Raw genomic sequence first — 12,780 nt, 5'->3', positions numbered from 1 at the left:
TTTAGACAACCAGAGTCACCTGGAGTGTCTTCCTATCTCATCAGTGGACATTCAAAAGTTCACAGCAAAGCTGGAACTTCTGACCATGTACCGTCTTAGTTAGGAAATCTGCAGGATTAACATTTGTATGAATCTTGTTTAGAACAATGTCTCCTGCTTCCACTAGGTCTCGAATGAAATTGAACTTGGTAGCTATGTGCTTAGTCTTCTCGTGATTGACTGGATTTCTTGCTAGAGCTAGGGCACTTTGAGAATCGCAGTAGAGTTTGATCCCCTGTTGCTTGAAACCTAGTTCATCGCATATTTCCTTTAGCCACATTGCTTCTTTAGCTGCTTCATTCATAGCCATGTATTCGGCTTCTGTAGTAGATAGTGCAACCACTAATTGTAGACATGATTTCCATGAAACTGTATTGCCTGCAAACTTGAATGCATAGCCTGTTACTGACTGTTTCCTGTCAATGTCTGTTGCATAGTCTGAGTCTGAATAACCTTCTACTTGTAGTGTAGAATGCTTTTGAATGTTAAATCTGAATTCAACGCTCCATGTAAGTATCTTAGGACCCACTTAACTGCTGACCAGTGGTCCCTTCCTGGTTTACTCATGAAGCGACAAACATAGCCTACTGCAAATCCTAGGTCGGGCCTCGACCCGACCATTGCATTCATTAGGCTTCCTACAGCACTGGCATAAGGAATCCTTTCCATATGCGCTGCTTCTTATTTCCATTCTTTTTCTGTTAGACTCTGAAGCTTAAACTGAGACGAGGTGGGAGTGACTACAGCCTTGGCGTCCTGCATTTCAAATGTCTTTAGCACTTTTTCAATGTACTTTCTTTGAGACAGAATCAATGTTCCTTTCTTTCTATCTCTGATGATGTCCATTCCCAATATTCTGGATGCTTTTCCCATGTCTTTCATCTCAAATTCTCCACTCAGCTTCTCTTTAAGATCCTTGATCGCTTTCTTATTTCCTGAAGCAATCAGCATGTCGTCGATATAGAGGAGCAAATAGACGGCTTTGTCGGTTTTAACATCTCTCATGTATACACATAAGTCTTTGCTACACCGCTCAAATAACTGATCCTTCATGAAGTTGTTGAACCGGTGGTTCCATCTCCTTGGAGACTGTTTCAAACCATACAGAGACTTTCTCAGCAGACACACTTTGTTCTATGTTCCTGGTTTTACAAAACCCTCAGGCTATTCCATTAAAATTCTTTCCTCCAAGCTTCCATGTAGAAAAACTGTTTTCACATCCATCTGGTCTAGTTCTAGGTCTAGATTCACCACAATGCTTAGCATAAGCCTGATGGAGACATGTTTTACAACTGGTGAGAAGATCTCATTATAGTCAACTCCTTCTCTATGAGAGTATCCTTTTACAACTAATCTGCCCTTGTATCGTGTATCCTCAACACCTGGGATTCCTGGCTTTATTTTAAATAGCCATCTGCATCCAACAAGCTTTGCCTTCGCATGCCTATCAATGAGATCCCAGGTTCTGTTCTTTCTGTGAGACTCCATTTTTTCTTCTGCAGCATGCTTCCATAGCTTCTTTTCATGACTTCTCATAGCTTCTGCATAGGATTTTGATTCCTGAACTTCCAAATCCTCAACATAGGTGTCTAGAGTTTCAGTGTCACCACTCTCACTCTCAACCTCGTGATCACTTTCACTGTCAACTTCGTGATCTTGTTCTTGGCCACTTGAGCTGTTAGAGCTAGAAGATGATGATTCTTCTCCATCTTGATTAGATGTGCCTTCGGATTCGACAGGAGGAGAAAGTCCTCTGATCAAATCATCACTGAATGAAACCTTCTTCTTAGCTCATTTTTCCGCTTTCTTGGTCACCTTTGTGCTTTCTTTTCCTTTAGCAACAGTGTGCTTGTACAGCTCCTCCTCGTTGAAGACAACGTTTCTGCTTGTTCTGCATCTGCCTTCATCTTCTATCCAAACTCTGTAACCTTTAGTGCCCATAGGGTATCCCACGAACACTCCCTTGATGGCTCTAGGTCCCGTTTTCTCCTCAGTTACGTGCACATAAGCAGTGCATCCAAACGTTCTGAGATGTCCCAAATCAGGTTTAGAACCTGACCACACTTCTTCAGGCATTCTGAATTTCAGCGTAGAGTTAGGAGACCTGTTAATTAAATAGATCGCAGTAGATGCAGCTTCTGCCCAGAAGCTTTGGTCCAAGCCAGATTCGGCTAACATGCATCTCACCTTATCCATAATTGTTTTGTTCATTCTTTCTGAAACTCCATTCTGCTGCGGGGTATAAGTGTAGGTTCTGGGCCTCTTAATCCCAGCCTTCTTGCAGTAATCATCAAACTATTTATTACAGAACTCCAAACCATTTTATGTTCTTAAACACTTGATTTTCTTCTTTGTCTTAGTTTCAACTTCAACCTTCCATTCTCTGAACTTAGAAAATACCTCATCTTTAGTATTCAGAAAACAAATCTAGACCTTTTTTGAAAAGTCATCAATAAAAGTAACAAAGTACTTAGTCCCAGCAAGGCTGTCTGGTATAGAAGGAGAACCCCATAAATCAGAATGAACATACTCCAGAATCCCATTAGTCACATGTTTAGCTTTAGGAAAGCTTTGCTTGTGTGACTTTCCAATAATACAATGTTCACAGAAATCCAATGTCTTAACATCCTTGTCAATGATAAATCCCCTTTTGACAAGTTCAGTCATGTTGTTAAGACTCATATGACCGAGGCGTGAATGCCAAACATTAGTCATATTCTTCTCTGCTCTAGATAGATTAGCCTCTCCTCTTAAGACTGTCCCTTGAAGATAATACAGTCCCAAATGATATCTTCCAGAAAGAACCCTTTTATCATCCTTGTAGAAATTAACTGTAAGATCTCTTCCTTCATATCGACAACCTGCGGTTTCCAAAAGAAATTAAATTCCTGCTCATATCTGGTATGTATCTAACTCCTGTTAAGATAACCATAGAACCGTCTGGATTTAGAATTTTAATTTTCCCAATTCCCTGAATGTTGCTGTGAGTGTTGTTTGCCATCAACACTTTGCCTCCCTTGAATTCTTCCAATTCAAATTAGAAGCTCTTATCAGGTGTGATATGAAACGAGCATCCTGAGTCCATCACCCACTCGTCCTTCGTGTATTGAGTGCTGACTGAGTATTAGAGGTTGCTTTGCCTCTTCTGCTACATTTGCTGAGTCTTGCGACTTGGTTGATCTTCTCTCAGGGCAATCACGCTTCCAATGACCCTCTTTTCCACATACGAAACACCCCTTAGTGTTTTTGTTGTTCCTGGAATGTGACTTAGATCTTCCATGTCGGCTCTGAGATCTTCCTTTGTATGATTTTCCATTGCCCTTTCCGGATCTTTGTTCTGATCTGCCTCTGTCTACAAGCAGACCTTCTCCACCTGATCTAGTGAACTTACCACTCTCGATCAACTCTCTTTCTTTAGACTTTGCAGCACCAGTTACCTCAGCTAGGCTCAATGTGTCTCTCCCATACTTGAGAGTCTCCTTGAGTTGATCATACTTAACAGGTAGAGAACTCAACAGTAAAATAGCTTGAACCTCCTCTGATACTTCAACTTGCAGATTTTTTAAGTCTACTACAAGCTTTAAGAAGTCATCAACATTCTTATCAATAGATTTTGAGTCAACCATCTTGAAAGTGTAGAACCTGAGCTGTAGATAAATCTTGTTGGGTAGGGAAGTCTCTGTGTAGAGATTGTTCAGTGTACTCCACATTGCAGCAGCAGTCTCACAATGTTGAATTTTTCTTAGTACCTTGTTCCCAACATTCAGCACAATCAGGTATTTGGCTTTCTCTGATTATCGCAGGTGCAGGGTCAACAATTCCAGCAAGTCCCTTTCCCGAGTCCTTCATGGCAGACTCGGGTTCATCCTTTGCGTATGGTCCCTCCTTTAGAAGCTTCTCGTCAGTGATAATGGATTTAAGTCCAAGCACTCCAAAGTGAGCAAGCATCCTCACCTTCCATAGGGCGAAATTACCATCACCCTCGAACCGATCAATATCCACACGTTCCTTCGAAGTCACCATCGAACATAGGCCTGGGCATAAAATCCGGAACCCGAAATCTGAACCGAACCCGAACCGAAAAACCCGATCCGTTATCCGACCCGAAATGTAAAAATACCCGAACGGGTCTTGTAGGGTGGTATAAAAAATATCCGAACCCGAAGTGTTATTAACCGAACCCGAACGGGTAACCCGAAAAATCCGAAATTAATAGTCAATATAAATATTTTGAAATATATATAAGTATTTCAATTATTAAATTAAATATTTGTGGCAATATGATATATAATAATAAATATTAAAATCTTAATAAATGCTTTAAGTACACAATTAGTTATAAATAAGTATTTTATCATTTGATCATTGAAATAAAAAGGCTACTCTCTATAAAACAATACATATTGTTTACAAATGATGTTTGTTTTCACGTTTGATTTAACATTTTATTGTTATTTTATCAATTTATGTGTCATAGATTAATTTTTATTTAATTTAGATGTTTTTCTTTATGTCTTGTTTCAAAAGTTTTGTTTTTACTTCGGTTATATCCGAACCGAACCGATATAACCTGAATCCGTACGATATATGATTACTTTATGGGTTTTAGGACGCAATACAATTTTGAACCAAACCCGAAGTGTTATTATCCGAAACCGACCCGTACTAATAAAATTTTAGTATGGGACCTAGGAGCGTAAACCCGAAAATCCTAAAACCCGAAAAATCCGACTCGAACGCCAACGGGTACCCGAACGCCCATGCCTAATCGAATAGGTAATGGATATGACTTTGTCTCTCTCTCTCCTAAGTAGCCTTAATAATCCGGAAGCTCTGATACCACTAGTAGAAGAATTTAGCTTAGGTTACTTAGGTTTCAAGTTTGTCTTAGATCTAGGTTTAAACTGAAAGTAACGACACAGTCAATTTAACGAGTTCCCGGCCCTCGGCGCAGTATGTCTCGTGGGAGAACTCCTACTTCCAAAATCCACTAGATCAAAAGAGACTCTAGAGACACCAAATTAGTGTTCTAGATAGTTTGTTACACAAGTATCAAATACTCTTCACAAGAGAATACAACAAAACCCTTAGATCAACTAGACTTAAGCCTAAGCTATTGATCTTGTATTGTTGTCTCCTTCCCCTTGCATTTCCCCTTGATATGAATACTTGTTGATGTATGCTCTGTAACAATCTGCTTGTGCTTCTACGGCTTAACCTGATGACCATACTAACAATATATTTATATGTGATCAGGTGCTTTAGCTGGAGTGGGCCTGCGTGTTCTTGGTCCAAGTCATAATAACATTGCTTCCGGCCCATCAGTATTGCCGAAGCCCGAGCTATATTCACAAGATTCATAATTAGTATGTCTTGTCTCATGGATTTAACCTTTTCTTATAAAAGTATTATAATTGTTTATGTTGAAAAGTTGTGGTACATCTCGACTGTATACACGCGGGCAGAGGGTGGACGAAGCTGTCATATGTTAGTTAATGAACTTAATGTTAATTTAATTAATATTTAGGAGAGTTAATATATATTCCCTTCGTTTCACAAAAATAGATGTTTTAGAAGAAAATTTTTATTTTTGTATTTTTATGAAAAAAATGTAAACTTCCACAAAATTAATTGATTTTATTAAATTATTATTGTTTAAAAGTTATCATTTTAGATACCATATATACTGATATACTTTCTTTGTTTCATAAAGATAAAAATTTAGTGTTTCACGTCTTTTAAGAAAATGCTTCTAATTATACATATGGAAACCGCTTAACACACATTCCCGTTTTCTAGTGCTTCTAATTGGTATCCCCCGTTTCATTTTAGTTATCACTTTAAATGTATGCACACAAATTAGAAAAATATTTAGTTTTGTATATTTATTATATAAAAATATTATTATAATAAACATAACCACATTTCAACTAATAGAAAAATAGATTGAGATATAAAATAATAAATTTGACACTAAAATTATACATTGACATTTATTTTGAAAAAAAAAAATTACTGTGCAATGACAACTAAACTGAAACGGAGAGAGTATTACAGTTTGAAATCCTTAGTTACCACTCCTTCCGTTTCGATTTAATTGTCTTTCTGAGGAAAAAAATTCGTTTCAAAATAAGTGTCGTTTTATTGTTTCAATGCAAAATTTATTATTAAGATTCTCTATTTTATTTTTCTATTGGTTGAAATATGGTTAGGTGTATAGATAATTGTGTTTTTCTTTTGGAAATATACAAAATCATATGTTTTATTAATCTGTGTGCATAAATCTAGAACGACAATTAAAATGAAACGGATGGAGTAGTACTTAATTAGAATTTGAAATCTACCTAACAAAGTATTTCACTTAAGTTACAAAATTGTTTGACCTTATATTAATTGTATCTTCGTGAGAAATGTATAATTTGAATCTTTATTTCCTGGAAACCTTGACCTTGTCATATTTTCTAATTAACCAAAGTAGTATTATATAATTAATTTAATTCATAGAACTAGTTACAAGCCCTTGGCTTTTGGTGGACGGTGGCTTAAGCTAACAATTTTTGTTTTTTTTTTGTCAAGCCCAAAATGTTTTTTTTTTAATCTCTTTAACCTGCACATAACTTGTTTAAGATTTTATAGGGAAATTGACTACAAAAAAAATAAAAATGCAGTTGAATAAACAACGTATGAAACCGATGTATTGGCTGAGAACGCCTGTTATATGCGGATAAGCAATTAAAAAGGTACATTTAGAGGCAAAAACGATCTGCCTCAAGATGTCTATATGCACTAATCTCACTCACTGGTACAACTCTAGAGTACATGAAGTATAATTCTTAAACGTGTTAAGGTTCCGTTTATTGTCTTAAAATTTTGGTTGCTACATTAATATTTTGGACTGTTAAATACCCTGACTTGACATAGCACCATCCTTTTTTTAAAACAATATACATTTGTTCCAAACCTAGAACTAAACTTAATACTAGTCTTATGCAGAAATGAACATGGCGCGCCTTACTACCAGCCATGGACTCATGATTAAAGTTATATATATTTTTAATTTTTTTGGGTCAGATTAAAGTTATAGATATTTATAATTATCTCTCAGAAAGTGTCCTGCTTACAAAGCTAACAAAGATTGAATGGGTGACGAATGGTAAGGACGGGCTCCTTCCTGCTCCTAGGTTGCAAGTTCGAACCCTGTTAGAGGGAACTACCTCATGATGTTTCTGGACACCCCGCACGGATATGAACCTATGCTTTAGGGTCCATTTGCATATCCAGAGAGAAGGTCTATCTGTGGGCTGCACATCCACTTGGGGATTAGTCTGGGCTCTTCCATAGACCCGAGATACTTCCAGGTTAATAAAAAAAAAAAAATGGTTGAGGGAGTTTTTTTTTGTTTAGAAATTTAAACAAACTCCAGACAATCTCTTTCAAACCTTTAAATTTCTTCTTTTTTCCCTGGTTGACAATATTGCATTACATTTTAGTTATGTTACAAAATGATCAATGTACCACATCAATAATTATGGTCTCATGTAACGTAGAGAAAGACGTGACAATCAATCCACCATCGGTTAAATCCGGTTTATAATCTCTCATAGCCGCTTAAAAATGCCAATCACTTGTTACGGTTCGTCACCTGTCTTCCCGGTAACCTCCCGTCCTCTCTATTCCAAAGCTCTCCAAATTAAATAAATAAATATTTTATTCATTTTCTCACCAATGCCTTGCACAAAAATTCAAACTCCGTCTCAACGATTATTACCTGACGCGCCACGATCCGTCCCTGAAGAAGCCATTTTCGAACGATGGAGCCGCCTAAGTCAGATATCGAAGTGAAGCTTGCGCAGCCGATCGTCGATCCGAAAGCTGCGGATCAAGGACAGAAGAAGGGAGGCGGCAATGCGAGCATCGAGATGAAAGGGAGCGACCCAACAGCGGCGCAACCGCCGGTTCGAACTGGATCGAAGAAAAACGTCCATTGGAGCCCCGAATTGGTTTCCGGGTCTCAGGAACCGGATCATTCGTCTTACCCGGCCGGATCTAATCCGTACATTGCTCGTTCTCCCCCAGAGACTTCGTTAAAAGGTTAAGAGTGTACATTAGGTTTCGTAACGGTCAGATTTAAACTTTGATCTCTTTTTTTTTTTTATAATTGGAGCAGATACGATGGAGTCTGTGAAAGGAGCGCTAGGGAGATGGGGAAGGAAAGTTGCTGAAGCTGCCAAGAAGACGGAGAGCCTCGCCGGGAACACGTGGCAGCATCGTAAGTTCTTTTTTTTTTTTTTATTACAACAATGGGATCTTGTCTGAATGATGTTTGTACTTTTGAGTGATGTCTCGACCAGTGAGGACTGCTCCGAGTTTTGCCGATGCTGCTATGGGAAGAATTGCGCAGAGTACCAAGGTTATTGCAGAAGGAGGGTACGAGAAGATTTTCAGACAAACCTTTGAGACCGATCCAGAAGAAGAGCTGTTGAACTCTTTTGCATGTTACTTGTCCACCTCGGCTGGCCCTGTTATGGGAGTTCTTTATGTATCCACTGCTAAGCTTGCTTACTCTAGTGACAACCCTTTATCTTACAAAAATGATGGTCAAACCCAATGGAGCTACTACAAGGTAATAACACCATATATCTTCTTGTCTGATCAGAATTAATGCCTAGTTATGAATTGTTTGTAGTAGCCTCTAGGATGAGCTGTCTTATTTAGATTTAGTGCATTGTAACTTACTCCAGTAATTATAAATAAACACTCCTCTGTTTCATCGTTGCTAGATGCTTAAGACAATGCCTCGTTATGGGTTGTTAATTGTTAGTAGCATCAACTAATAAGCTTCCTAAGAGTGATTCATTTTGTGTAGGATTTGTGAGAGTAGTAATGCGACAGCATCGGTTTTCATCTTTTGTTACCTCTAAACTATTCAATAAGTTAGCATCACTTTAAATCGTTTACCCGTTTCAGTAAACTTGCTTAACTAACACTCGTTGGCATCAGTTTGTCAGTGCAATAAACTTTGCTACGATGAGCGTCAGCTTTCATCTCTTGTTCTTTGTTTTATACATTTCAATAAACTTCTGCTTGATTAACACTTTTGGTGTCTTGTTTGTTTAAACAGGTAGTTATACCATTACATCAACTTAAAGCAGTGAACCCATCAGCAAGCATAGTGAATCCTGCCGACAAATACATACAGGTGATTTCGGTAGACAATCATGAGTTCTGGTTCATGGGTTTCTTGAACTACGAAGGCGCTGTCACCTCTCTGCAAGAATCTTTGCAAGACAGTGGTTTACGGTCAGTGTGAGTGATTGATACACACACACTTGGTGGATTCTTTGATGACCATTTTAAGCCTATTGATGATTGAGATACTCTCTCTTTTTTTTCTTTTTTTTTTGCTTAGTTATTATGATTACAGAAGACTCGATTAACATTATTTGCATCAAATATATAATCTCTAAAATTCTTTTTGCTATATTATGTCTGTCTTTTGTGCCATATCGTTCCATTAGGTGTTATATTGATTGCTGTATAACGGCGTTGAGAAAGACCATGACGTGTGTGTGTGTATGCTGCAACTTATTGTAATAGTCAAAATGTAAGACTCCTAACTGCCTTTGAGTTCTTGAAATCATCAGTATATATAGCATTCTTGGTTCCTTATTTTGATGTATCGAAAACCAGTGAAGTTAGTTCAAAGCATTGGTTTCATTGAATCACTTACCAAACTTGTACAGTTCAAATGTGTTTCACCATCACTAAGGACCACTTTTTGTTTTGTTTTTTAACCACCTCTCCTGATTCTGTTCACGGTTTCTCTACTTCAAAATTATCTGTAGTACCATAATGTGGTCCTTAACTTCTATGATTCATCAGTTTCCACCTGAATTTTGGTAAATGGTCCCTTTTTTTTATCCTGACAAAAAAAAAAAAGGGACCTTTTTTCGCTTTCGAATTTTAATATTAGAATTGAATCGTTAATAGTATACATAGAAACAATGACAATTTTCTACATAAATTTAACTGTAAGTTACTTTCATTAAATAAATTTACCAAGGTAGTTTATGTATGCGATATTATTAGTTTTCCATAGTCTACAAGACTACAACTCACACATAACATGGCAATGATAGCAGAACTCAATAGATTCCTATAATGAATATGTCAAAACTACAAAAACGTGAATCAAAATAAAAAAAACTGAGCGTGACAAAGGGGGAAAAGCAAGAAACTGAGGGCCAAAGAGCAAAGAGAGGCTCAAATTCTGTGAAGCTTGGGGTAAGTTTATGAAAGGTCCCCCACACTGATCACTCTTTTATCACATGTGGAACGATTTTCTACATGCACTCTCACAGGCTTTTCAACTTTCTACATTTTGACCTTGTTTTTTCTTTTAACCTTTATCCCCCATTTTACTTTTTTTTTCTTTTCCCTTTAAGGAATAGCATAAGTAAATCACTAATTTCGGAATATTAAATCTGCGAATGTGGTGATCAAAAGTTGATGAAGAGGTTTCATAAGAATAAAATTATAACAAGTTAATGTTCACGAGAACCAAAATCTTTCTTGTGGATATTAGTCAGAGATCTTATTCAATCTAGTGTAAGTTCCTGTATAGTAATAATAATAAAAAAAAGAATTGGACCGTATAACATTCAAACAATTAATAATTCACTAGCTATCTAAATATCATAACTCACCGATACACCGCTTTTCTTTTATAAATAATAGCCATATTGCCCTCATGAATAACTGGAGAAACCTACAAACAAAAACCAAAATTTAATAATAGTTAACGTGGCAATGTTACTCGTGTCCCTTTGTTAGTCATACCTTTTAATAATCACACATATCTTTAAATATTATTTTTATTAGTAAATATTAGAAAGATTGATCAATTTTGTTCAGATGTGTAACGCCTCCCGAAAAACTCTATTGTGTTCATGGTGAAGGATTACAGTGAGCAGACACAAAAACTCTTTCATTTTTTTTCTTCTTATCTTAAATCATTGATTACTTACAATCATGCTTTTACTTTAATACTCTGTTTTTGTTTCTAGTTTTGTTTTCTAATAACAGTGGTAAAGAATAACGACGGCGGATCAGTAATAATGTCGCCTTGTCGGAAAAAGAAAAGAGATGAAGACGAACTTTATATGGGTGATGAAGAATAATGATTGTGAGCCTAGTAAATGTGTGTCACCATTAACATGTCTAAAAAAAAAGAAATGAAGAAGATGAACTCTCCATCCATACTATATACGGTGAAAAGAATAGTATAGTATATATATTTTAGTGTACTTATTTATGTAAGGGTATCATACTATTTGAGACATATTTCTATACTATTTCTTAAATATATAATAATATGTCATGTTTTCAAATTTGATAGTTCTCTTCTCTGTAATTTTGTGTGATTGATTGTAATATAAAATTCATTTTTCTCGAGTGTTGGACAAATTTGATTATTTGTAAGATTTGCTTACTATACTACTTAGACTATATGGAATATAAGATATACAACATGTTAACCAAGTAAATGGCATCCAAGTGTCAAATATTGAAAAACAATTTATAGATTGTATTTGGGTTTATAGGTTCCTGCTTAGGGTTTAGATTTACTAAGTAGAGGTTTGAGTATAGTAAACCATATTAAATACATTCTAGTTGGGTTTATGCTTCCTTGATTAGGGTTTAGTTTTATTAATTAGTGGCTTGTCTTGTATTGTTGTATTTTTTCGGGTGGGAAGAGCTTACTGTTTGCATTTCATACTATGGATACATCACTGGACAAAGTTGATTATTTGGAACATTCGTTTACTATATTATTTAGACTATATGGAATAGAAGATATGCAACATGCTAACCAAGTAAGTGTGCCTTCAAGTGTCCAATATTGGAAAACAATTTATATATTGTATTTGGGTTTATAGGTTCCTGCCTAGGGTTTAGATTTACTAAGTAGAAGTTTGTGTATAGCAAGCCATATTATATACATTCTATTTGGGTTTATGCTTCCTTGATTAGGGTTTAGTTTTACTAATCAGTGGCATGTCTTGTATTTTTGTATTTTTTCGGGTGGGGAGAGCTTGCTGTTTGCATTTCATACTATGGATACATCACTGGAAAAAATTAATTATTTGAAACATTCATTTACTATATTATTTAGACTATATGGAATAGAAGATATGCAACTTGCTAATCAAGTAAGTGTGCCTTCAAGTGTCCAATATTAGAAAACAATTTATAGATTGTATTTGGGTTTATAGGTTTCTGCCTAGGGTTTAGATTTACTAAGTAGAGGTTTGTGTATAGTAAACCATATTATATACATTCTATTTGGTTTATGCTTTCTTGATTAGGGTTTAGCTTTATTAATCAGTGGTGTGTTTTGTATAATTTTCAGTAGAGGTTGAGTGAGATGCAATAGTACATGCGTAACCGAGATAGAATAGTATACACGCAATCTGGTAAGCATTAACTTCTTCATGGATTCATCTTCTTTTATCTATGTTTATTTATGTGGTAAAAAATTAAAGTGATGTGGTTCTTTTTTTCTTTGTAAGTTATGCAAAGGTCACATAAATTGTGGGCCACATATGTTGGTTTCAACATCCACTCTTTATCATTTGTCACCGATAAATACACATATTTACATGGACGACGTAGACTTACCTTCTTCCTTTCACCTGCTACTTGTAGGAGAGAGAGTTATAACCGGATGGAAAAAGAGAC

The 12,780-nt window shown here is 36.2% G+C and overlaps 1 protein-coding gene across 1 annotated transcript; it reads left to right on the top strand.

The window, feature by feature from the left end:
* Positions 1 to 7,702: 7,702 nt before the first annotated feature.
* Positions 7,703 to 9,520, top strand: LOC106429381 (GLABRA2 expression modulator). Its single transcript, XM_013870131.3, has 4 exons — positions 7,703 to 8,130; positions 8,207 to 8,308; positions 8,391 to 8,662; positions 9,161 to 9,520. The coding sequence occupies exons 1-4, from the start codon at positions 7,851 to 7,853 to the stop codon at positions 9,347 to 9,349; spliced, it is 843 nt and encodes a 280-aa protein (XP_013725585.2). The 5' UTR covers positions 7,703 to 7,850; the 3' UTR covers positions 9,350 to 9,520.
* Positions 9,521 to 12,780: the final 3,260 nt, after the last annotated feature.

Source organism: Brassica napus, unplaced genomic scaffold (genome assembly GCF_020379485.1).
Source record: "Brassica napus cultivar Da-Ae unplaced genomic scaffold, Da-Ae ScsIHWf_1178;HRSCAF=1689, whole genome shotgun sequence".
NCBI lineage: Eukaryota > Viridiplantae > Streptophyta > Magnoliopsida > Brassicales > Brassicaceae > Brassica > Brassica napus.
Note: the sequence above shows the minus strand (reverse complement) of the source record. Positions and strands in the feature narration are given on the sequence as shown.

Bases quoted from the DNA above. Each gene is read 5' to 3' on its own strand.
- LOC106429381 (XM_013870131.3), top strand. From the start codon at position 7,851: ATGGAGCCGCCTAAGTCAGATATCGAAGTGAAGCTTGCGCAGCCGATC. The intron at 8,309-8,390 runs GTAAGTTCTTTT...TGTCTCGACCAG, and splicing joins CGGGAACACGTGGCAGCATC to TGAGGACTGCTCCGAGTTTT. The intron at 8,663-9,160 runs GTAATAACACCA...TTGTTTAAACAG, and splicing joins CCCAATGGAGCTACTACAAG to GTAGTTATACCATTACATCA.